This window comes from Salmo trutta, chromosome 5, assembly GCF_901001165.1.
Source record: "Salmo trutta chromosome 5, fSalTru1.1, whole genome shotgun sequence".
Taxonomy (NCBI): domain Eukaryota; kingdom Metazoa; phylum Chordata; class Actinopteri; order Salmoniformes; family Salmonidae; genus Salmo; species Salmo trutta.
In genome coordinates this window covers 8179944-8204374 of record NC_042961.1, presented here as the reverse complement: position 1 = coordinate 8204374, position 24431 = coordinate 8179944, and the positions used below count along the sequence as shown (strand labels likewise).

The 24431-nt window shown below is 40.7% G+C and overlaps 2 protein-coding genes across 2 annotated transcripts; one reads left to right on the top strand and one right to left on the bottom strand.

The window, feature by feature from the left end:
* Nucleotides 1-250: 250 nt before the first annotated feature.
* LOC115193616 (eukaryotic translation initiation factor 4E-binding protein 2) lies at nucleotides 251-8940 on the bottom strand. Its single transcript, XM_029752433.1, has 3 exons — nucleotides 8563-8940; nucleotides 3790-3975; nucleotides 251-2489 (listed from the first exon to the last, which is right to left on the bottom strand). Exons 1-3 carry the CDS (start codon nucleotides 8699-8701, stop codon nucleotides 2458-2460), a joined length of 357 nt encoding a protein of 118 aa, XP_029608293.1. The 5' UTR covers nucleotides 8702-8940; the 3' UTR covers nucleotides 251-2457.
* Nucleotides 8941-10206: 1266 nt separating this feature from the next.
* LOC115193608 (inorganic pyrophosphatase) lies at nucleotides 10207-24414 on the top strand. The gene is made up of 11 exons (XM_029752425.1): nucleotides 10207-10952; nucleotides 12815-12879; nucleotides 17670-17723; nucleotides 19056-19175; nucleotides 19493-19579; nucleotides 19935-20061; nucleotides 20287-20414; nucleotides 22289-22374; nucleotides 23282-23357; nucleotides 23717-23756; nucleotides 24070-24414. The coding sequence occupies exons 1-11, from the start codon at nucleotides 10754-10756 to the stop codon at nucleotides 24099-24101; spliced, it is 1014 nt and encodes a 337-aa protein (XP_029608285.1). The 5' UTR covers nucleotides 10207-10753; the 3' UTR covers nucleotides 24102-24414.
* The last annotated feature ends 17 nt before the right edge of the window (nucleotides 24415-24431 follow it).

Below are 24431 nucleotides of genomic sequence, written 5' to 3'. Positions count from 1 at the left end.
TCAAGCGATCTAAATACTCTTGCAAGGCACTATTTATGGGAATGGGATAAAGCAGAAGACATCTCTGTTGGACAGTCATGTACTTTGGACAATAAAGTAATCTTCCTTTGTTATCAATGTGATTTCAACCATGTACAACCACGTGTGATTGCAGCCACGTAAAACCACGTGTGATTTCAGCCACGTAAAACCACATGTGATTTCAACCTTGCAAATGTTTGAAGTAAAGACAAAATAGAGAACAACAGCATAATCTTCAAGGAACTTTATTGATCTTGCTGTAACAGTGTCCAATGGCATTGGCATTTCTCTGAAAATAAAGTTATTTCAAATCGGAACAGAAGTTAGGTTTCTTGTTTCAAATCTTTTTTACGAAAAAAATACAAATGAAAAAAGCCCTCCATGTAGAACAAAACTGGCCTCAAGCTGGTTTCCCATAAAACAATTGCTGCAGGCCTACTTCAAAACAAAAAGATACAATCCTAATCCAACAGAAACATGTGCAATTCAAAATGGATACAATCGCTCCATATGTTTAACACTATAAACATTTTCCACATTAATAGACTGGGATTTCATAATTTCTCATAAAGCCAAATAACGGTTTCTCTCCTTCAATCAAATCCAATAATTACATTTAATATATTTTATATATATATATATAATCTGAATAAGAGATGACCCAGAGATGGAATGAAAATGTGGTTTAATTGCTGACAGTTTTAGTTATGGTAACAGTACGATCATCCAAAACAATAATGGCCATGATTCAAAGCCTCCCCTTTTAGAAAGCCCATAGTCTTAGCTGCTGAAAGAAAAATAAACTGAATAACAAAATAAAACTGTCTTTAAAAAATGTATTTAAAAAAATATTTATTTTCAAGTGCTAAATACAAACATAAAAGTCTGTTTAAAATATAACTATTTTCTGGTTGAGGGTCATTTGAATCAGTAGACAAGGAACTCCATTTTAGTCGCAACCTTTTATCTTGGTATGTAATGCGTAAGGCATGGGGTAGAGACACTTAGCACAGTAGACTGAAAGAAGAAGAAGAGATTAAGGTAAGAAAGACGGTGGAAGTGTAGTCTATTACCTAAACGAGGGATATCTGTAATACAGTATCAACGCCTGATGAAAAAATGGTCTCAGCTCTTCCTTTCATGTCCATTTGGTATTTGACATTGAAAAAAGTTACATGTCAAGATAGAAGTAATGTATGTAATAAAATGCATAGAAAAATTGTTGGAAACGATTCATGTTTTCAAACTTTTTCCTGTCTCATTTTCTAATAAATCTCAGTGTTCTTCAACAGTTTATGTAGTTCATTCAAATGCAGCAAATATCAGACTGTTTAAACCTAACTATTGTCTTGTAAGTAATGTATCAATTAATTTGCTCCTTCCATTTGCAAATCTATCAAATCATCACCACAAACCAAAAGCCCAATCTTCATAAAATCCCTCAAAAAAGACCCAAATCACAACATAAAGTCAGACTTGTATTGGTGATGGATAATTCAAGGCTTGGAATGACGATGAAATTCTCAGCTAATCTGAAGAAAAAAAAATCTGTCACATCGTCCATATTAATTTAATTGTTGGTAACCTAACGTACTACAAAACAGGCAGCTATGAGACCTTGGAGCATATTCAGTAATTTAAAAAAGAAATGAAAACCAAACTATTTGTTTATATCAATCCCTTTGACTGAAGATTCTAAGGCCGGTACTTTGCTCTACAAAGTAGTACAAGTAGTAACTGTTGCACAATTTCCTGGGCCCCATTATAAAAAGTCTGAAGTGGTAAAGAAGGCTTTGTTTACAGTGTGCTCTGGTAGTACAGACATACAGAATGGACATCTTAGATTACTGCATTGACTTGGGCGTCTACATTTAGTTAATGGGTAAGAATATCTCTGGTTACCTTGGTTTCAGACCCTTTCTTTTTCTGTGTGGCTGAAGTACATACAAATATGCCAGTTGTAACCCTGAGACCAGTTCGAATAGACCAGCAGTCTTCCACTAGGTCTCAGGGTTGGCCATAGCCTGGTAGCCCAGTTGCTTTGTACTGTAGCCAACGCCTCTGTGTAGTTTCGTTGTCAAGCCAAACTATGGCTTGACAACGATAGAAGAGTTGGCTACAGTACATGAAGACTGCATTCCAATATCCCACAACTATACCACTTAGGGGAATACATGTTAAATACATTGCTTCATTCTAAGTGGTATCCTAGCATGGACATCGAAACAGAGCCACCGTATTATATGGTATAGTTTATCCACATGGTTTACATACATCACACCCAGCAACGGCGAGACAGAGAGCTAAAGAAGATGGCTGCCATGAGTGACGTGAGGGCTCACAACATTGGTTTCTACAAGCCAAGCCACTGGTGCACAGCACAGGTACAAGGTTAGTTCCTTCTTCTGTTGTTCCGTTGATGTTCCTCAGGGGTGGTTAGATGTCCATCTCAAACTGAGCGTCCTCACCTTCAAACACAAGAACACAAATAAAATGTAACCAACAGTGTACTCTAAAGCATTGTACTCTATACTACGATGGAAGCTAGACCAACTTAGGCTTTTATAAAGCTAGCCAGCCACATTCCAGCTCAGGCTTCATCCATATTATGAAGGTGGATATTGATCACGCAGCTGGCAGTACCTCCAGCAGGCTTGTAACTGCCCGTACATGTTGCACATGGCTAGCCAAACAACAAAATATTATTTTAGAAAATGCTGGACCATCAATCCATGGGCGAGTCAGTGACACATTTTAATCAACATGAAAAAAGATTATCTTGCAAATTCAGCAGGCTATGGTGTGAAATAGGCTGGAAGAAGTGTCATCCTTTTATTACGTATCGTTAATGCCGTCTTTCTTTAATTACAAATCGTTAATGCCGTCTTTCTTTAATTACGTATCTTTAATGCCGTCTTTCTTTAATTACATATCGTTAATGCCGTCTTTCTTTAATTACATATCGTTAATGCCGTCTTTTATTACCTATCGTTAATGCTGTCTTTCTTTAATTAGGTATCGTTAATGCTGTCTTTCTTTTATTACCTATCGTTAATGCCGTCTTTCTTTAATTAGGTATCGTTAATGTCGTCTTTCTTTTATTACCTATCGTTAATGTCGTCTTTTATTACATATCATTAATGCTGTCTTTCTTTTATTACGTATCTTTAATGTCGTCTTTCTTTTATTACCTATCGTTAATGTCGTCTTTCTTTTATTACCAATCGTTAATGCTGTCTTTCTTTAATTAGGTATCGTTAATGCTGTCTTTCTTTTATTACCTATCGTTAATGCTGTCTTTCTTTAATTAGGTATCGTTAATGTCGTCTTTCTTTTATTACCTATCGTTAATGCTGTCTTTCTTTTATTACCTATCGTTAATGCTGTCTTTCTTTTATTACGTATCGTTAATGCCGTCATTGGTGTGCTTATCAATATACGAGCACCTTTTCCCCCCTCTCTGATCGATAACATAATTAAGTCATACCAAAGTTTGACCATGCGTGAACTTTCAAATGCATCCTGTCATTACCAAATGTGTAATGTGATAGGTAATCTAATATTAAAATGGCTAGTAGTAGCAGCACCATAGAGGTACATGTATGGACGGTTTTCTGAACCCAGAGTAACCTAGTCCTGGTCTAAAGCGCACTTTTAATGGACTTTCTCGGTTGCTTCTTTGTTCAAGACTAGGCTTAATCTGTGTCTGGGAAACCTGCCCGTTATATATTCTAACAATACTTCTCTGTGTAATAGTAGCCTACTGACCAGTGGCTGTCTTGCCATGACTGTTGTTGGGTTTGATGCGGTTGTTGACCTCGTTCCTCCCGTTCTCGGTCAGGACGTTGAGGCTGGTCACCCCGGGAATGATGGGCAGGTGAGCCGGGGGGGTCTGGGCGATGGGGGAGTTACGCCTGTCCAACAGGAACTTACGGTCGTAGATGATCCGGGTCCCTACGATGGAGGAGAGTGATTATTTAGTAACATCATTGACATATTAGTTCCAACCGTTGACTGTATAGAAATAAGGTGACAACATATGTATTACAAACCTGCTTTAGAGAATTTATACACCATGTGGATAATAACATGTTGATTACCGTAAATTCCGGACTATAAGCCGCAACTTTTTTCCCAGGCTTTGAACCTCGCGGCTTAAACAATGACGCGGCTAATATATGGATTTTTCCCGCTTTCAATCCCCCCCCCCCCAAAAAAACACATTCTGTGACGTGCTCAGTTTTTTGGCGGCATGAAGCTTTCATTAGACCAATGAAATTGCTGAACGGGTTAAGGTCAAACAACTTTTTGGTTTACTGTTTAGATTAAATCGAGCGCTCTAAAACTTCCCAGCATTCTGATTACGGTAGTCATTTTGTCACCCTCATCATGGCAAAGACACGGAGAAATGCATATGATGCAGCTTTCAAGTTGAAGGCGATTGATCTGGCTGTTGGAAAAGGAAATAGAGCTGCTGCACGGGAGCTTGGTCTTAACGAGTCGATGATAAGACGTTGGAAACAGCAGCGTGAGGAATTGACTCAGTGCAAAAAGACAACTAAAGCTTAGTGCTAATTTTTTATTTTTTGTTACAAGCCGTGTTTCGTTAAAGCCTGTGTAAAGTTAATTTGTTTCAATGTACCGGTAGGCACCTGCGGCTTATAGACATGTGCGGCTTATTTATGTTCAAAATAAAATAAAAAATGTAATTCAGTGGGTGCGGCTTATATTCAGGTGCGCTTAATAGTCCGGAAATGACGGTATATTACATCTATAACAGTCATTGTTTTCTTCAATTTACCGTCAATCAACATGCAATAGTGTAGCACTGTGTAGCAGTGCAAATATCGGCCAATCAAGGTCAAATTTCATTAATCTGTTTTCTTGTTTTGCACATTTCGTCCTGTCATCATTACAATGGGTGATGACCGTCACAGAACACAAATACACACATCTGTGACTAGAAAGGGCAAGAGCATAAACCGGTTCAGCTCTATATATATTTAAAGACCCATTTTAAACAAAAGATGACGTATGTTGTGCACAACACTGCCTAGGCATGGGCGCCTGACTGTCAAAGTGGTGGTGCACAATTAGCTGTAGCTCAGTTGGTAGAGCATGGTGTTTGCAATGGCAGGGTTGTGGGTTCGATTCCCACGGGGGGCCAGTACGAATAAAAAAAATTATGAAATGTATGCATTCACTACTGTAAGTCGCTCTGGATAAGAGCGTCTGCTAAATGACTAAAATGTAAAATGTAATTATTTTTCATTATTTCCTGCAATTCTACACAGGGTGAATGCATATTTATGAATAGAACACAACTATTTTACTTAAGTTCTACCACAATAAATGATATTAAACTCCAGTACTCAAATAAAATAAACATTTTAAAAACACAATGCCAGATTTATTTTTGTTGCAATATACAGTATCTATCTATACACCAACAGTGCACAACAATGCCTCATTTATCATAACCATTACAGATAACAAATCTTACTTGCTAAATTGCTCCATATATATACAGTACAAGTCAAATGTTTGGACACACCCTACTCATTCCAGGGGTTTTCTTTGATTTTTTACTATTTTCTACATTGTGGAATAATAGTGAAGACATCAAAACTATGAAATAACACATATGGAATAATGTAGTAAGCAAAAAGGTGTTAAACAAATCAAAATATATTTTATATTTGAGATTCTACAAAGTAGTCACCCTTTGCCTTGTTAACAGTTTGATTGAAACCCATTTTTTTTTATATCCCTCACGTATGGTCTTTTAAAAACCAAACGTGAGAGACATTGTGGTTAAATCTGATTACCAACCAGAGAAAAGGGAAACTTGCTTGGACAAGGTTTCGGAGGGTAATTACAAATGTGGCCAATGTGCTCAACGCAGCTTCACTTACAAATGCTACTAATTTACCCACCCCCGCACAGGACAAAGATTTAAGATCAAAGGCCTGATTACCTACATGTCCACCAATGTTATTTACATGTTGAAATGTCCTTGTGGTCTGTCTTACATAAGGAAAACCCATAGAAGCCTTAAGACACGGATCACTAAGCACCGCAGCAATATACGGGCAGGAGAGACAAACAATCCGGTTGCTGTTCATTTTGTACAAGCTGGACATCCTATTTGTTCTCTGAGATACATTGGAATAGAAATGGCATAGATGTCACACAGCGGCGGGGGCATTGAGAGGAAACTTCTTCAAAGGGATTCTTTCTGGATCCACAGGCTCAGCACATCCTCCTCTTGGCCTTAACTAGGAGTTTGACTTGAAACCGTTTTATAGTTTCAAAATGTCCAAATTATAGTTTTTATTTGGTTTTATCCTAATTGAATATTGTATGTATATTACTGTAAATATTGATCACATTCCTTGTGTATGATCATATATTTTAATACATTGAATGTTAATATTGTGAACCTCTGTTATACATTTTTTACCTCCTGTTTCAGGAAGGGATGTGACTGAGTACAGCCCCTATATATAGGACCTTTCACCCCCCACCTATATATGGATGCCTGATGAAGAACTAGGTTTTTGTAAGAACCTGGAAAGAGATTTCCAACGCCCTCCTTTTGTGATGAACATGATTTTGTTGGCTCTAATTCATGTTCAGTCAAATGTTCCTCTCTTAATATTGTCAAGATAAATGTTTTATTTCAGAAAGAAATTTCATCCTGTATACTATAATAATTTTACCAATACGTTATTGAACTGAGTTCTGGGGTGGAAATATTATTTTTATTTTAGTTTTTTCCTTTTAAAAAGTCACCAGAACCAAGCTTTTCAGTACTTATCTTGTACATATCTTGTTTTAACCACGAAGCGGCCATGGTGCACTCACATATTGGGCTCAGCCATGGACTGTTACTTTTGTGACTGAATGAAAACATCTTAACAATGTGACTTAAGTGATTGATGTTGTGAAAACAGATGGCAAAAATGCAGAATGGTGTTAAATGCCTGTAAAGAGTTTGGGGGAGAAATGTTACATGAATAAATCTGTGAAATCATTAGGCCTACTGATTATTTCTAAGTATCTACTTGTGAGTTACCAGATATGCAGTTTTCTACAAAGATGCAACCTTTGGTAGGCTGATGGAAGGCTACTCTGGGTCAGTGGGAGATGTCAATTGCATAGTCCTCACTTCCTCCTCAAAACCCACTGGATGAGAAAGGCAGAGGTCAATCCCCTCTGACCTTCTCCTCCAATTGGTTTTGAGAAGGAGGCGAGAGAGCACGAGCAACCTCTACGGTGCGGTTGAGCTAACGTAGGCTAATGTGATTAGCATGAGGTTGTAAGTAACCAAAAAAAAATCCCATGACATAGACATATCTGATATGGGCAGAAAGCTTAAATTCTTGTTAATCTAACTGCTCTATCCAATTTACAGTAGCTATTACAGTGAAATAATACCATGCTATTGTTTGAGGAGAGTGCACTATTATGAACATTAAAATTAATAAACCAATTAGGCACATTTTGGCAGTCTTGATAGAACATTTTGAACAGATATGCAATGGTTCATTGAATCAGTCTAAAACTTTGCACATACACTGCTGCCATCTAGTGGCCAAACTCAAAATTGCGCCTGGGCTGGAATAATACATCATGGCCTTTCTCTTGCATTTCCAAGATGATGGTACAAACATTATTAGCTTTTACCAGATCTAATGTGTTACATTTTCCTACATTCATTTCACATTTCCACAAACATCAAAGTGTTTCCTTTCAAATGGTATCAAGAATATGCATATCCTTGCTTCAGGTCCTGAGCTACAGGCAATTAGATTTGGGTATGTCATTTCGGGCGAAAATTGAAAAAAAAGGGTCCGATCCTTAAGAACTTTTTAAGATTCTCCCAGAGGCTGCGATACAGTGAAGCCTAATCATACATGCCTGTGATCATCATGATTCTTACAGGCAAAGTGAAATGACAACACCCGGAGTGCATCGGACATGAAACAACGATACAAATGTCACAGCACAACCTAATAGATACAATATTTTATTTTGCAGGTGCCTTTTCGTTTTAAATATCAGTGGTGCAACTACTGCTTTCTAACTGCACTGAACCAATACAGTGGCGCGCAGGAGGGAAGCAAATCTTTCCAGTAGGCAAAACCAGTAGGCGACTGGGGAGCAAAATGCAATCTGTTAATTATTATATAAAATTGACATATCTATTTGTAAGAGACTAGCTCAAAACATGACTAATTATTGAAAATGACACCATCGAGCATAAATCAATAAATCAGAGGCGACTTAGCAGGGTGGGCTCAATGTAATGGCAGAAATGGAATTTATGTTTGATGCGTTCGATACCGTTCCATTACAGCTATTACAATGAGCCCGTCTTCCTATATCTCCTCCCACCAGCCTCCTCTACAAAAAATAATCTATTGCATTGTTATGTAGACAGCCACCATGATTTAGAATCACTGCTGTTGAACACTAACCAACCAAACGGGACAAACAAGCAATAATATGCAATTTATAAATTTGTGTTGGTTTTACCTCCCGGAGTGGTCGAAAATAAAGTGCCTCCTGGGGTGGTGCAATAGTCATGAGGTAGCTGCGTTGTATCGTTGATCAACACCGTCCTGGTCGGAATGACCCTGCTCTCGCTAAACTGACGACTGGTAGACGACGACATTTCACCCCCGGTTTAGTGACTGGTCAGACGGTGTTGTAATCTGTAGGTGGTTGATGCCTAACCCGACGGACGGTGGAACCCACGGCCTTTTCTCTTTCTCTCTTATCTCTTCCCAAGTCTTTCTTGTGGCTCCTCTCGTCCTCCCAGCCGTCAGCACAGCCGCACTCCTTCCGACAAGCAGGAAGAACAACAACACAAGGAGACCGGATATGACGTTGTAGAAGAGTAGCCCCGCTGTCGCCTGGTGGAGCTATTATGCAACGACAAACGATAAACAATGATCACAGTTTTCAAACAGAGAGGAAGAGGCAAAGCGAGAGGGTTACGCCGAAATCTGTCAAAAAATATCCCAATGCGTTTCTGGGTTTAAGCAGACCTAAGCTTGTCGCCTGCCGGGACAACTAACTATTTTTACAGTCTTTAGCTGTGTTCGAATACCCATACTAACATACTGTATACTTAATGAGTATATACTACAAGTTAATTTTAGTGTACTGTAAACGAACGGTAACCTTTCAGTTGAGCATACTAGCGCTTCGCCTGTCTATCAGAAGTTGATGCTGTTGTTATACAACCTCTTACTAGCTTGTTAACCAATTACTAGCTAGATCTATGGTGTGTTCGTAAATTCAATCTGGGGTGCCAGGGTGTGCTCTGTGCGTTTAAATTCAGGGCGTTGTCATGTCACACAATGGATGCTCTGGCCAAGGAGTAGGGATGATCCGAGCAGGGTAGATGAAAGCGATCTGACCTCGCAACGGCAGTCAAGCACCCAAGTGAACTAGCTAGCTACTTCCAGACACAAATGAGAGAACACCGCATTCTGACCATTTTACTCGGCCTAGCAGAGCTGGTTATGCAGTTTTCATGTTATCCAGAGCGTTGGTGACTAACGGTGCTGCTGACAACAATTTAATTACGCTTTTCTACAGACGTTTACTGACGCGGCCACATTCAACTGGTGTTGAGCGTTGGTAAATTCATCAGTTATTCTATGCTCTGCCAGCACGAGAGTCCTCCGAAATCGGAGTAGATAGCTAGAGATCATTTACAAACGCACTCAAACGACTATACCACTTAGCTAAACTATGAATGGCATGAATAATCAAGTCAATAAAAGTTGGGTAGTTAATTAGATTGCACAAAGTAAATATATTGGCAAGTTCAATGTATTAGTAGCCAACTAACGTTACTGTAGGTAGCTAACACAGCATAATGCTGTAATGATATGCTATGCGGTTTGTAAGGATAGAGTAGCTAACAAATTGTCAGCCAACAAAGTGTAACTTATTTGAAAAGTCATTACTTTATTACATTGCTCAACATGTTCTTAACATTTATCATAATTAAAGCAACGAATTTCTATCGCTCGTCAAACTTCGGCTGCATATTTTCCACAAATCTGAAAACGTTGTAAAGCCACGCCCATTTCCTGGAGAATTGCATTTTGGGCCAAAAAGCACGGAAATAGTGTCCATCGCTTGTACGCTTCATATTTTTGCGAATCTAGTACGACACCCGGGAAACTTTGGCATACTAACTATATTCATACTATGACTAATAAACATACTACATACTCAATTTATTTCACAAATAGTACGGTTAGTATAAGTATTCGAACACAGTTTATGACAACGACTCCCATTGTTAGGGCGGAGACATGAGCATCTCGTCATTATATATTGATCTCTGCTTCAAACCGTATGGAACTGTCTGGAATAATAACTAAGGGCTAATGGAAGAGACCCACTACACGTGTTTAGAAAAAAAAATCATATTTAAAAAAAATGTTATTTGATGTAGGTTTGGGATATTTTGCTTTACCGTTTACACGTAGCACATGATCTACTCTAACAAACTATATATAGCGGGACATCGTTTTAGTGGATTAATATCATGATATCTCCCATATTCAAGAAAACGTACAGTAGAATGGGTTGGAGACCTGCCTTACATTCAGCTGGTTTGCAAAAACAATGATAAACTCTTAGAATGAACCACAGACAGTATCCGTAGGCATACGCAATCTTCAACGCGATATGATTATTCGTTATGCGCAGTTGCTGCACTTTCCAAGCTCTGGACCTTGAAATGCGCATGTGCAGTGTAGTTCTGGGTGGACTTCTTTTGAACACTCAAAGTGCCCTAACCATCACCGCAACTTCGGCAAGAAACCAACACAGATTAAATATGAGCTTCACAGTCGAAGAGAGGGGGAACCCCAATACATTGAGCTATCGTTTGTTTTTCAGTAAGTATGGTTCACTTTTTAATGTATATATTAGTTTAGCTTATTAGCTTGCTATAATCGTGTCCATTGTGGTTCGCCGGTTTGCTACTGGGATCGGGCCCCAACCTCCCACGTGTCACTTTTATTCATTGCTTTCGCATTGGTTTTATACTCCTATCTAATGCTACGTTCAAATGTAGCTAGATTTCACATATTGTCACCTACATCGTGGATTTATAATTATAGGCGTGTACCATCGCTTGGCCTTTGCCCCACATTGATTGATTTGAGCAGACAAACTAGTAATTGAATGGACCAGTTTTGCCGGTTGGCTGACATATGCTTCTATCGAACTTGCTGTACTTTAACTAGACTTGGTATCAGGATCCAATTAATTCCTATGTTGTGTTTATTAGATTAGATTAACTCTGCAGTTGTGGTATTTCTGATATAAACTAGTGTTGTTGGGATACCACACAAGTAACTATCGAGAACCCAAGTGGGCCCAAGGCCAGGGGCTTTCAGCTTCCATGTCTTGGGTTCTCAGCTGAATGTATCGACCACAGCTGGCACCTAGCCCTTGATCATGACTATCTGTTCCATACATTACACAAGTCATTGGACGAAGACGTCATCTGTATGGAGAGTTTTGTTAGAGCCCTGATACTTGGTCTGAACATTAACACGTATAGCTTGCAGTATGGTTTTGGAAACATACGGACCTTATGAGAAATAATAAATACAAAAACAATAGGTTAAATTGATACACACCTTTTTATAGGGTTAGTGTTCCCACATAGCCAGATCTCCATGTTACAGCGCATGTTTAATGAAGACAGAGGGACCACCTGTGGTAATTAGCAATCTGTGTCCCCGAACACCCGTGTAGGGTTAGATGTGTAGATGTAGCATAAAGGAAGAAGGCTGCCAGAAACGTGTTGTCACTGGAAAATACTGTCTGCTGCAACTGTGATGAAGCCGGTTAAAACAGTGTACAATAAGTGTATTTTTAGCCTTTTGAAATGATTTTGATGTGATATGAAAGTAAAGCGTTGGAGAGTTAGGGCATTGCCCTTGGGCGGCAGACAGTTTTGTGAAATAACTATGTGGTTAACATTACCATCTGTTGAAAGGGCTACCACACCAACAATTTAGAGAATTCAGTTTCTAAACTGTGTGGGTTACGCCCAGTTTCTAAGATGAGGCTTCAAGACCTGTCAAAGGTGTTTCTCATTTAACCAGTTAGGCTGAATGTATCCTTGTTCATATTGAATGTGATGCAGCAGTTTTTCATATTTGTTGCATACAGTGCAGCCTTTGTGATTGAGCCCCGATGTCTATTACTCTGGGGGTTGCATTATAAATACGTGTTATTAATGTGTAAGAGAGGTTGATTACATTTACACCAGAGCCCTTCGTGGGCATGGATTTTAAGCCTGAGCACTACCTATGCCGACAACATTCAGGCCCGATTGCCCGAAATCAGAAATAACTTCCTCCATTAATAAATCCATTAGCTGTTCCTCTCGCTCCCTCGCTCCCTGTGCACAGGCAGCTTGCTCTGCATGCACTCTGGTCATGGCAGCTCTGACTCGGTGAGTAAGTAAAGGAAAGGGGGATACCTAGTCAGTTGTACAACTGAAATGTGTCTTCGAAGACGTGAATGTACTCATGGTATGGTGGGGTATGCAAAATGGGTCAACTTTGAGCACCTCTATCTCCTGAATGTTTTGGTATTCAGATCCAAAAAGTCACTTTCAGACCACTTCTTCCATGGGCAAACATGCATAGAAATGTTTCTGTTTAAATCAAAAGGGATGCAGTCAAAGTGATTGAATTCATATAGATTAATTTACCTGTATGTTATTGTCTGTTCTCTGTAGAAAATGCTGATGGAAAGTATGTCTCCCCATTCCATGACATACCTATGTACGCTGATGAGAACCAGGTAAAGTATGTCACCTTTATCCTGCTACAACACCCCATTACACAATAACACACACTGAATGTAGATGGATATCTATTCAACTGTTTCTTTATAGAAAGACACCCACTAAGTTTAACGTTTGATTCCATGGTGAAACCTTTTGGTCAGAATAGCTTTAATGTATTATGCGTGTGGGAGAGTAGGAGTAGCACTAGCAAGGTCATAGTCTGTTTGTCAAAGCAATGGTCTTTACCCCTCCAACACTGAACTCTTCAATCATTATGCAGTAATTCTGGATTTCCTGTTATCTTATCTCACTGGAATAAAATATCCCAGTTGGATGGCCTTTCGTTTCCTCCAACTCATCCATAGTCATAAATAAATTAGAACTGGGTATATTGATATTATGATACACTAGACTACCGGTCAAATGTTTTAGAACACCTACTCATTCAATGGTTTTTCTTAATTTTTTATTATTTTCTACATTGTAGAATAATAGTAAAGACATCAAAACTATGAAATAACACGTATGTTAATCATGTAGTAACCAAAAAAATCTAAATGTATTTTATATTTGCTATTCTTCAAATAGCCCCCCTTTGCCTTGGTGACAGCTTTATACATTCTTGGCATTCTTTCAACCAGCTTCATTATGTAGTCACCTGGAATGTATTTCAATTAACAGGTGTGCCTTCTTAAAAGTTAATTTGTGGAATTTCTTTCCTTCTTAATGCATTTGAGCCAATCAGTTGTGTTGTGACAAGGTAGGGGGTATATAGAAGATATCCCTATTTGGTAAAAGACCAAGTCCATATTATGACAAGATCAGCTCAAATAAGCAAAGAGAAACGACAGTCCATCATTACTTTAAAACATGAAGGTCAGTCAATATGGAAAATGTCAAGAACTTTGAACGTTTTTCAAGTGCAGTCGCAAAAACTATCAAGCGCTATGGTGAAACTGGCTCTCATGAGGACCGGCACGGGAATGGAAGACCAAGAGTTACTTCTGCTGCAGAGGATAAGTTCATTAGATTTACCAGCCTCAGAAATTGCAGCCGAAATAAATGCTTCACAGAGTTCAAGAAACAAACACATCTAAATATCAACTGTTCAGAGGAGACTGTGTGAATCAGGCCTTCATGATCAAATTGCTGCAAATAAACCACTACTAAAGGAAACTAATAATAAGAAGAGACTTGCTTGGGCCAAGAAACATGAGCAATGGACATTAGACCCGTGGAAATTTGTCCTTTGGTCTGGAGTCCAAATTGGAGATCTTTGGTTCCAACCGCCGTGTCTTTGTGAGACACGGTGGGGGTGAACAGATGATCTCTGCATATGTATTTCCCACCGTAAAACATGGAGGAGGGTGTGTTGTCTGGGTGCTTTGCTGGTGACACTGTTTGTGATTTATTTAGAATTCAAGGCACACTTAACCAGCATGGCTACCACAGCATTCTGCAGCGATACGCCATCCCATCTGGTTTGGGACTATCATTTGTTTTTCAACAGGACAATGACCCAGCACACCTCCAGGCTGTGTAAGGGCTATTTTACCAAGAAGGAGAGTGATGGAGTGCGGCATCAGATGACCTGGCCTCCACAATCCCCTGACCTCAACCCAATTAAGATGGTTTGGGATGAGTCTGCAGCAGAGTGAAGGAAAAGCAGCCAACAAGTGCTCAGCATATGTGGGAACTCCTTCAAGACTGTTGTAAAAGCATTCCAGGTGAAGCTGGTTGAGAGAATGCCAAGAGTGTGCAAAGCTGTCATCAAGGCAAAGGGTGGCTATTTGAAGAATCTCAAATATAACATATATATTTTGATTTGTTTAACCATTTTTTAGATCCTACATGATTCCATATGTGTTATTTCATAGTTTTGATGTCTTCACTATTATTCTGCAATGTAGAAAATAGTAAAAATAAACAAAAACCCTTGAATGAGTAGGTGTTCTAAAGCTTTTGACCAGTAGTGTGTGTATATACTTTTGTGTATATAAATATATATTACACAAGTTACACAAGTGTGTGTGTGTATATATATTAATATATATATATATATATATATATAATATACTGCTCAAAATATACTGCTCAAAAGAATAAAGACAACACTTAAACAACACAATGTAACTCCAAGTCAATCACACTTCTGTGAAATCAAACTGTCCACTTAGGAAGCAACACTGATTGACAATACATTTCACATGCTGTTGTGCAAATGGAATAGACAACAGGTGGAAATTATAGGCAATTAGCAAGACACCCCCAATAAAGGAGTGGTTCTGCAGGTGGTGACCATAGACCACTTCTCAGTTCCTATGCTTCCTGGCTGATGTTTTGGTCACTTTTGAATGCTGGCGGTGCTTTCACTCTAGTGGTAGCATGAGACGGAGTCTACAACCCACACAAGTGGCTCAGGTAGTGCAGCTCATCCAGGATGGCACATCAATGCGAGCTGTGGCAAGAAGGTTTGCTGTGTCTGTCAGCGTAGTGTCCAGAGCATGGAGGCGCTACCAGGAGACAGGCCAGTACATCAGGAGACGTGGAGGAGGCCGTAGGAGGGCAACAACCCAGCAGCAGGACCGCTACCTCCGCCTTTGTGCAAGGAGGAGCATGAGGAGCACTGCCAGAGCCCTGCAAAATGACCTCCAGCAGGCCACAAATGTGCATGAGTCTGCTCAAACGGTCAGAAACAGACTCCATGAGGGTGGTATGAGGGCCCGACATCCACAGGTGGGGGTTGTGCTTACAGCCCAACACCGTGCAGGACGTTTGGCATTTGCCAGAGAACACCAAGATTGGCAAATTCGCCACTGGCGCCCTGTGCTCTTCACAGATGAAAGCAGGTTCACACTGAGCACATGTGACAGACGTGACAGAGTCTGGAGACGCCGTGGAGAACGTTCTGCTGCCTGCAACATCCTCCAGCATGACCGGTTTGGCGGTGGGTCAGTCATGGTGTGTGGTGGCACTTCTTTGGGGGGCCGCACAGCCCTCCATGTGCTCGCCAAAGGTAGCCTGACTGCCATTAGGTACCGAGATGAGATCCTCAGACCCCTTGTGAGACAATATGCTGGTGCGGTTGGCCCTGGGTTCCTCCTAATGCAAGACAATGCTAGACCTCATGTGGCTGGAGTGTGTCAGCAGTTCCTGCAAGAGGAAGGCATTGATGCTATGGACTGGCCCGCCCGTTCCCCAGACCTGAATCCAATTGAGCACATCTGGGACATCATGTCTCGCTCCAGCCACCAACGCCACGTTGCACCACAGACTGTCCAGGAGTTGGCGGATGCTTTAGTCCAGGTCTGGGAGGAGATCCCTCAGGAGACCATCCGCCACCTCATCAGGAGCATGCCCAGGCGTTGTAGGGACGTCATACAGGCACGTGGAGGCCACACACACTACTGAGCCTCATTTTGACTTGTTTTAAGGACATTACATCAAAGTTGGATCAGCCTGTAGTGTGGTTTTCCACTTTAATTTTGAGTGTGACTCTAAATTCAGACCTCCATGGGTTGATAAATTGGATTTCCATTGATTATTTTTGTGTAATTTTGTTGTCAGCACATTCAACTATGTAAAGAAAAAAGTATTTAATAAGATTATTTCATTCATTCAGATCTAGGATGTGTTATTTTAGTGTTCCCTTTATTTTTTTGAGCAGTATGTATGTATGTATGTGTATACATACACACATAGAGATATATATCTATCTCACACGTATGTTTATGTGAACACCCCTTCAAATTAGTGGATTCGGTTATTTCAGCCACGCCGTTGCTGACAGGTGTATAAAATCGAGCACACAGCTATGCTATCTCCATAGGAAATAATTTGCTTTAATATGGCCTTACTGAAGAGCTCAGTGACTTTCAACGTGGCACCTTTACAACAAGTCATTTTGTCATTTTTTTTGCCCTGCTAGAGCTGCCCCGGTCAACTGTAATTGTGAAATGGAAACGTCTAGGAGCAACAGACTCAAAGTGGTAGGCCACACAAGCTCACAGAATGGGACCGCCAAGTGCTGAAGTGCATTAAAATCATCTGTTCTCGTTTGCAACACTCTCCACCGAGTTCCAACGTCAGCACAATAACTATTTGTCGGGAGCTTCATGAAATGGGTTTCCATGGACGAGCAGCCGCACACAAGCCTAAGCTCACCATGCACAATGCCAAGCGTCGGCTGGAGTGGTGTAAAGCTTGCCGCCATTGGACTCTGGAGCAGTGGAAACGCGTTCTCTGGAGTGATGAATCACGCTGCGCAATCTGGCAGTCCAAAGGACGAGTCTGGGTTTGGTCAGATGCCATGAGAACGCTACCTGCCCCAATGCATAGTGCCAACTAAAGTTTGGTGGAGGAATAATGATCAGGGGCTGTTTTTCATGGTTCGGGCTAGGCCCATTAGTTCCAGTGAAGGGAAATCTTAACGCTACAGCATACAATGACATTCTAGACGATTCTGTGCTTCCAACTTTGTGGCAACAGTTTGTTTAGAAGAACTTAACTGTCCTGCACAGAGCCCTGACCTAAACCACATCAAACTCCTTTGGGATGAATTGGAACACTGACTGTGAGCCAGGCCTAATCGCCCAACATTGGTGCCCGACCTCTAATGCTCTTGTGGCTGAATGGATTCAAGTCCCTGCAGAAATGTTCCAACATCTGGTGGAAAGCCTTCCCAGAAGAGTGGATGCTGTTTTAGCAGCAAAGGGGGGACCAACTGATTTTGGAATGAGATGTAGTGTATGTGACACAGGCACACAAAAAAAGCAGAATGATTTTTTGCTTTCTTCTCTTTCAGAACATTTTCCACGTGGTTGTTGAAGTACCAAGATGGACCAACTCAAAGATGGAGGTAGGTTCACCTTGATTGATTGATTGATTGATTTAATGAGCCAGTTTTTAAAAATACACAGTATGTGAAAAACGTGACCGGCACACCACAATAAAGTCACTGGCGTATTTCCATGTGCAGGGTGCAGAAACAACCTTGTTGTGTGTTCTAGGGCTGGGCTCAATTCGAATTGAATGCAGTCAATTCAGGAAGTGATTTGAATTTAAAATTCAGATTTAAAAAAAAACTTTTACAACTTTTTTTGTTTATTGAGGAGTCATTGAAAATAAATGCCCTTTTTTCAATTTGAATTAGAATTTTAGTTTACTTCCTGATTTGACTGCCTTCATTTCGAATTGAGCCTAACTCTGGTGTGTGTACGTTGTGCTCTAGGCCATGCGGAGATCCTTCTCCTGCTAACTTTACCTTTACAGTAATATACCAGGTCTTAGTCTATAAGCCTAATATAATCATGCAAACCTACTTACCTGTATCCATTTGTCACTAATCAGAACAACTCAGCCTTTATTTAGCCAGATTAGTCTTGCTTTTACGATCTAGGGCCGGTTTCCTGGATCCCGATTAGGCCTTGTCCATAAGCTTTTTAGTTATTTCAATAGAGATTCTCCATTGAGCACGCGTTTGAAAAATCCTCGACTAAGCTTAATCTTTGTCTGGGAATCTGGCCCCTGGCTAATGAAGAGGTAAGCAAAATAAGGCATCAAATTTATTTCATAAAGACCTTTTTACATCAGCAGTCACAATGTGCAGTCCAACTACCTCATCCCATACTGTATTTATTTATCTTCTTGCTCCTTTGCACCCCAGTATCTCTACTTGCACATTCATCTTCTGCACATATACCATTCCAGTGTTTTAATTGCTATATTGTAATTACTTCGCCACCATGGCCTATTTATTGCCTTACCTCCCTTATCCTACCTCATTTGCACACACTGTATATAGACTTTTCTGCTGTATTATTGACTGCATGTTTGTTTAGTCCATGTGTAACTCTGTGTTGTTGTATGTGTCGAACTGCTTTGCTTTGTCTTGGCCAGGTCGCAATTGTAAATGAGAACTTGTTCTCAACTTGCCTACCTGGTGAAATAAATAAAATGTGCTTTACAGATACCCAGCCTAAAAGAGAGCAAGCAATGCAGAGGTAGAAACACAGTCTAGAAGGTGGGAACCTGGGAAGAAACATAGAGAGGAACCAGGCTCCGAGGGGTGGCCAGTCTTATTCTGGCTGTACTGGGTGGAGATTTTAAGAGTACGGGTGGCCATTAGGGCCAGATTGTTTTTCATGACGATGGAAGCATATTCAATAATGTTTGGCTTTGCTACTTCCAGATTGCGACCAAAGACCCCCTGAATCCGATCAAGCAGGATGTGAAGAAGGGGAACCTGCGTTACGTCGCCAACGTTTTCCCCCACAAAGGCTACATCTGGAACTATGGAGCAATACCTCAGGTCAGACAGTCACTATCCTGCCACCAGACAGTCACTATCCTGCCACCAGACAGTCACTAACCTGCCACCAGACAGTCACTAACCTGCCACCAGACAGTCACTAACCTGCCACCAGACAGTCACTAACCTGCCACCAGACAGTCACTAACCTGGTATCAAGCTACATATGGTCTGACAATGTAGACTATGCTATCCGTGTCTAACTGAATTAATTGATCACTTAGAACTGAGTTGGCATTGATTGCCTATTTCTCTGTAGTGATATGAACTAAGTATCTCAATCTTTTTTTGACAGTGATATTTCTCTTTCTTGATAGACTTGGGAGGACCCCGGGCACAAAGATGGAGACACTGGCTGCTGTGGTGACAACGACCCAATCGACGTCTGTGAAATCGGTACCAAGGTACAGCACTTGTTCTTTATCCTGTAACCATTAAACCTTTAGAGCTGATCTGGTTTATTCCATTCACTCTCTGACATTCTTACTTGCTTCAGGTGTCATTCAAATCAGCTTTTTGACACCTAAGCAAAGTGTCCAATTTTGAAAAGTATGTTGGTAACAATTTGGCTGTTTTGTTACTACATCAGCTGTCTGTAGTGAATTTGTGGTGTGAGCTTCATGTGTGGGTGTCTGATAAAATAAACTTTCCTCAGGCATGTGATCTGTATTTGACATACTATCATTGAAATTGACCTAACCCTATACCAATATCCTACTTCTCTATGTTGTACTGATCACATCCCTGTCTCCTCTCCAGGTGTGTTCGCGTGGTGAAGTGATCAAGGTGAAGGTACTGGGGGTTTTGGCCATGATCGACGAGGGGGAGACTGACTGGAAAGTCATGGCCATCAACGTGGAGGACCCTGAAGCTAAGGACCTGAACGGTAAGCACCGGAGGAGCTGGATGTGGACTAAACTGACAATCCCTAATCCAACAGGCCATTCCTTAATGCTGCCCATTGGTCCAGTCACTGCAAGTTGTAGTACTAGAATATGATTGCTCAAGTGAAGAATGCAATCATTGAACTATTGTTTTCCCAGATGTGTGTGTGTCTGTTCCTATTGCCATAGTCATCCTCTCACCTGTCTCCTTATCCTGTGTACCTCAGACATCGACGACATCCAGAGGCTGAGGCCAGGTTACTTGGAGGCCACAGTGGACTGGTTCAGGAGGTACAAGGTACCAGACGGGAAACCAGAGAACCAGTTCGCCTTCAATGGAGAGTTCAAAGACAAGGTATCCATCTTGTACTCCATACTGTTAGGTTCTAATTTCGAGTAAATAACTCACGGACACTAGAGAAGCTTGACCAACTTTAATTCTTCCCAAAGGGTCGATACAGCTGTAATTCAGATACATATATATGGCTTCCCCCGTGGTAGTATTCATACCTCACTTTGGGTGGAGTCTCCTCCTTATCGCTAAACATTGCATCATTATTGCTGAGCAGGGAACTAGCTACATGATATGATCCTTCAATGGTTTCTCCCCTTATCAGTACTGCCACATGTAATCATTTCCCTGCCCTCAACACATTCCAAGCTTAGTTGCACACACTATATACCTTCCTCCTATAACCCTTAACTTCTGGTGTAGACCCTCTAAACCTCAGCACTACATCAGTGACATGAATAAGTATATTTCATATTCTCAGAACCCAACAATACACAGGAGTTTGTGGTGTCAGCCCTGTCTGAGCCAGAGTGGCCCATGTTTCTGTTGCATTAAGCAAGGTATTGCCAAAGCCTCGTGTTCCATTATCTTCGTCCACACCACCCATCAAGATAATTTTCTTTCTGTTTACTTTGTACCACATCATTTGTACCACACTCATCTAAAACAGCTTTTTCAATCTAGGTACATGGATAGCAGTTTAGCATGTATGCCAGTCTGTTTCTGCATTAGCCATCGTGTTGTTATGCCTTCGTAGCCTTGTAGCAATGCAGTGTTGTTGAATGCCGAAACGGTGTGGTACCCAGGCTAGATTGCATTGGCCAAATAGAGGGCTGAAATTTCAAATCAAATCAAAGTTTGTCATGTGCGCCGAATACAACAGGTGTAGACCTTACAGTGAAATGCTTACTTACAGGCTCCAACCAATAGTGCAAAAAAGGTATTAGGTGAACAATGGGTAAGTAAGAAATAAAAACAACCGTAAAAAGACAGTGAAAAACAGTAGCGAGGCTACATACAGACACCGGTTAGTCAGGCTGATTGAGGTAGTATGTACATGTAGATATGGTTAAAGTGACTATGCATATATGATGAACAGAGAGTAGCAGTAGCGTAGAAGACCCACAGGGTGATATTATCCTGTTGCAACATAGTGTGTTCAGTGAAGTTCAAAAGTAACTAGCAAAAAATTGGGTTTAAAGTGATCGGCTCAGCATAATACAGAAATACAAAGGGTTGGTTTCCTTGACACAGATTCAGATTCAGCCTCGTCCAGGACTAAAAAGCACTCACAATTGAGATTCTCCAATGAGTTTTCATTTTAGTCAGGGACAAGGCTTAGTCTGTGTCCAGGAACCCCCCCCCCCCCCATCTGTATGTTTCATTACCCTGACAACAGCCTCTGCTCGGTCTGTATGTTTCATTACCCTGACAACAGCCTCTGCTCGGTCTGTATGTTTCATTACCCTGACAACAACCTCTGCTCGGTCTGTATGTTTCATTACCCTGACAACAGCCTCTGCTCGGTCTGTATGTTTCATTACCCTGACAACAGCCTCTGCTCGGTCTGTATGTTTCATTACCCTGACAACAGCCTCTGCTCGGTTTGTATGTTTCATTACCCTGACAACAGCCTCTGCTCGGTCTGTATGTTTCATTACCCTGACAACAGCCTCTGCTCGGTCTGTATGTTTCATTACCCTGACAACAGCCTCTGCTCGGTCTGTATGTTTCATTACCCTGACAACAGCCTCTGCTCGGTCTGTATGTTTCATTACCCTGACAACAGCCTCTGCTCGGTCTGTATGTTTCATTACCCTGACAACAGCCTCTGCTCGGTCTGTATGTTTCATTACCCTGACAACAGCCTCTGCTCGGTCTGTATGTTTCATTACCCTGACAACAGCCTCTGCTCGGTCTGTATTTTTCCCTGTCAGGACTTTGCCATTGAGACAATCAAGAGCACCCATGGCTTCTGGAAGGCACTTATCTCTGAAAAGACCAATGCTGGAGGACTCAACTGGTGAGGAGAGAACACAATGTACAATCATCTTACAGTACCTCTTAAACTGGTGTTTATTACAGTCCCATCATTTTAATATCATTACTGTGAAGTCGTTCTTAAAGGTCCAATCTGTAATTCTAACCCTGCCACTTAATTTGTGAAATTTGATTTGACTTCTGTTTGAGTACCACAACAAGCAAGAACTTGTTTGAATCTGTGTTGGTCAATATCTTCAACAGATGATCAGGTCTATATAATTATCAAACATGCATTAGTAATGGAAAGGAAAAACAGACTCTTAAGTATTACAATTCTCATTTAGTAATACAATTGTAGGCAGAAGTTGGTACAGAGTACAGTATGATCGCTCTCCCCAGGTTCTGTAAAATGTCTAAGACATCCTGTAACTCATATAGCCGCTCCCAGTCCTCCTTGTGTGAGTTTCCCTGGCAACAACATTTTAATAAATCTAACCTCCCCCTGACAGCAGCAACCATCTTGTCCGCAATTAAAAGCTCAGAAGTGAGTTTGACCAAAACTTGACCTTTCATCACAAGAATAGAGTCATAACAAGGTGAACGAGTCCAAGCATCTTCTGACAGGTGGCTGTTTTCATCAGGCCTGCAGCAGCCTTGTGTTCTCAGAAAACCAGTTGTATTCTCAGAGCCTCAGATAGCCATGGTGGGGCCCAGACAGGAGGAGTATGAGCGTAGGCGGTTTCTGCCTTCTGATAGTGTGAAGGGCACAACACTCAAAACAGGTGTTAATACACACACAGAGGTCTCCTAGAAGAGGAGACCTTACAGTTTATCATAACAATTTATGAACCATTTGAAAGGTATGAGGCCTTGGTTTAACCTCTTCATCTGAATACAGTATTAGAGAGTTAATTAATATCTGACTGATCTTTCCTCCCATTCTGCAGTAAAAACACGTGTGTGTCGGCGGGAGACAGCCCCTTCTGCTGCTCTACAGACGAGGCCAAGGCTGTCGTAGGCGGGGTCAGTACTTCCTGCTTCTTCATGACTAGGTTCTAGAACTTCAGGGTCAGCTCAGAACTCTCTCCTTTTATATGCTGTGCTCTTAATTGCAGCGGTCAGTACTGCGGTCAGTAGCTATTCAAATAAAATAGAGCAATTCAAGGATGAAACTCGCTTCTGTTGATGGGGCCGGACTTCAAATCAAAATGAGCAATTCAAAGTGCATTGCAGGGATTGTAATATTCTACATATACATGCTTCCTAAAAACCTCTGGTGTTTGTCAAACATGTCTGGCATACATCTTTACACTTTGCTCAGTCAGATCATCCAATTATGTATTTATTAATGCTTGTATCTTTTGCAATTTTTATTTTTTTAGACAAGCCCTTATGGAACTGAAGATCATATCCCCTGCTCAGGTAAGTCTCTTAAAATAGTTTTTACCTTAAGATTGTGAAAAGTAAGTCCCTGCCTTGACTATCAGATGGTTAATTGACGTATTGTAAAAATCCCACTTTTATGACCAACCTGGAATGATAAGGAAGGATTGCATGGTTGTACACACATATTTTCTTTTAGGACAGTCAATTCCATTGCTATTCAGGAAGTAAGCTAAGATTCCAATTATATTTTTCCCCAGTGGGGATAATTGCAATTTCAGTTTACTGCCTGAATTGAAATGTAATTGACCCTGTACACCTCTTTTTTCTTTCTTTTTTTTCATATTTCCAGTGGATAAATGGTTCTACTATGAGAAGAAGTAACTTTGCGAAGGAGACTCAATGGACCAGAAGTGTCTCATCTGTTTAGCTAGCATACTTGAAGATAATAGTCGATGGGTGTGACTGAGAAACAATAGACTATCTTCTCCACACTCGGAAGATGAGAGGAGATAGAAGGACAAAAAGAGTAATGAAATCATGTCTTAGGAAATGCATTTTCCCTGTTATTTAACAAAGGTCTCATTGGAGATGTGCTGTCCAACAGCTGGCACTGGTAGTGTGCTAGCTATAGCATGCACTGTATGCCAGGATCATCTCAATCGCCTTTTAATAAAGCTTTTTCTGTTGAAAAAAATTCTATGATCATTTTGT

Excerpts from the sequence above, each read along its gene's own strand:
- LOC115193616 (XM_029752433.1), bottom strand. The coding sequence starts at position 8,701 with ATGTCGTCGTCTACCAGTCGTCAGTTTAGCGAGAGCAGGGTCATTCCG. Across the intron at positions 3,976-8,562 it reads ATTTTCGACCACTCCGGGAG|GGACCCGGATCATCTACGAC; the intron begins GTAAAACCAACA and ends CCTCCATCGTAG. Across the intron at positions 2,490-3,789 it reads TCATGGCAAGACAGCCACTG|GTGAGGACGCTCAGTTTGAG; the intron begins GTCAGTAGGCTA and ends TTGTGTTTGAAG.
- LOC115193608 (XM_029752425.1), top strand. The coding sequence starts at position 10,754 with ATGCGCAGTTGCTGCACTTTCCAAGCTCTGGACCTTGAAATGCGCATG. Across the intron at positions 20,062-20,286 it reads TGAAGCTAAGGACCTGAACG|ACATCGACGACATCCAGAGG; the intron begins GTAAGCACCGGA and ends TGTGTACCTCAG. Across the intron at positions 22,375-23,281 it reads AATGCTGGAGGACTCAACTG|TAAAAACACGTGTGTGTCGG; the intron begins GTGAGGAGAGAA and ends CCCATTCTGCAG.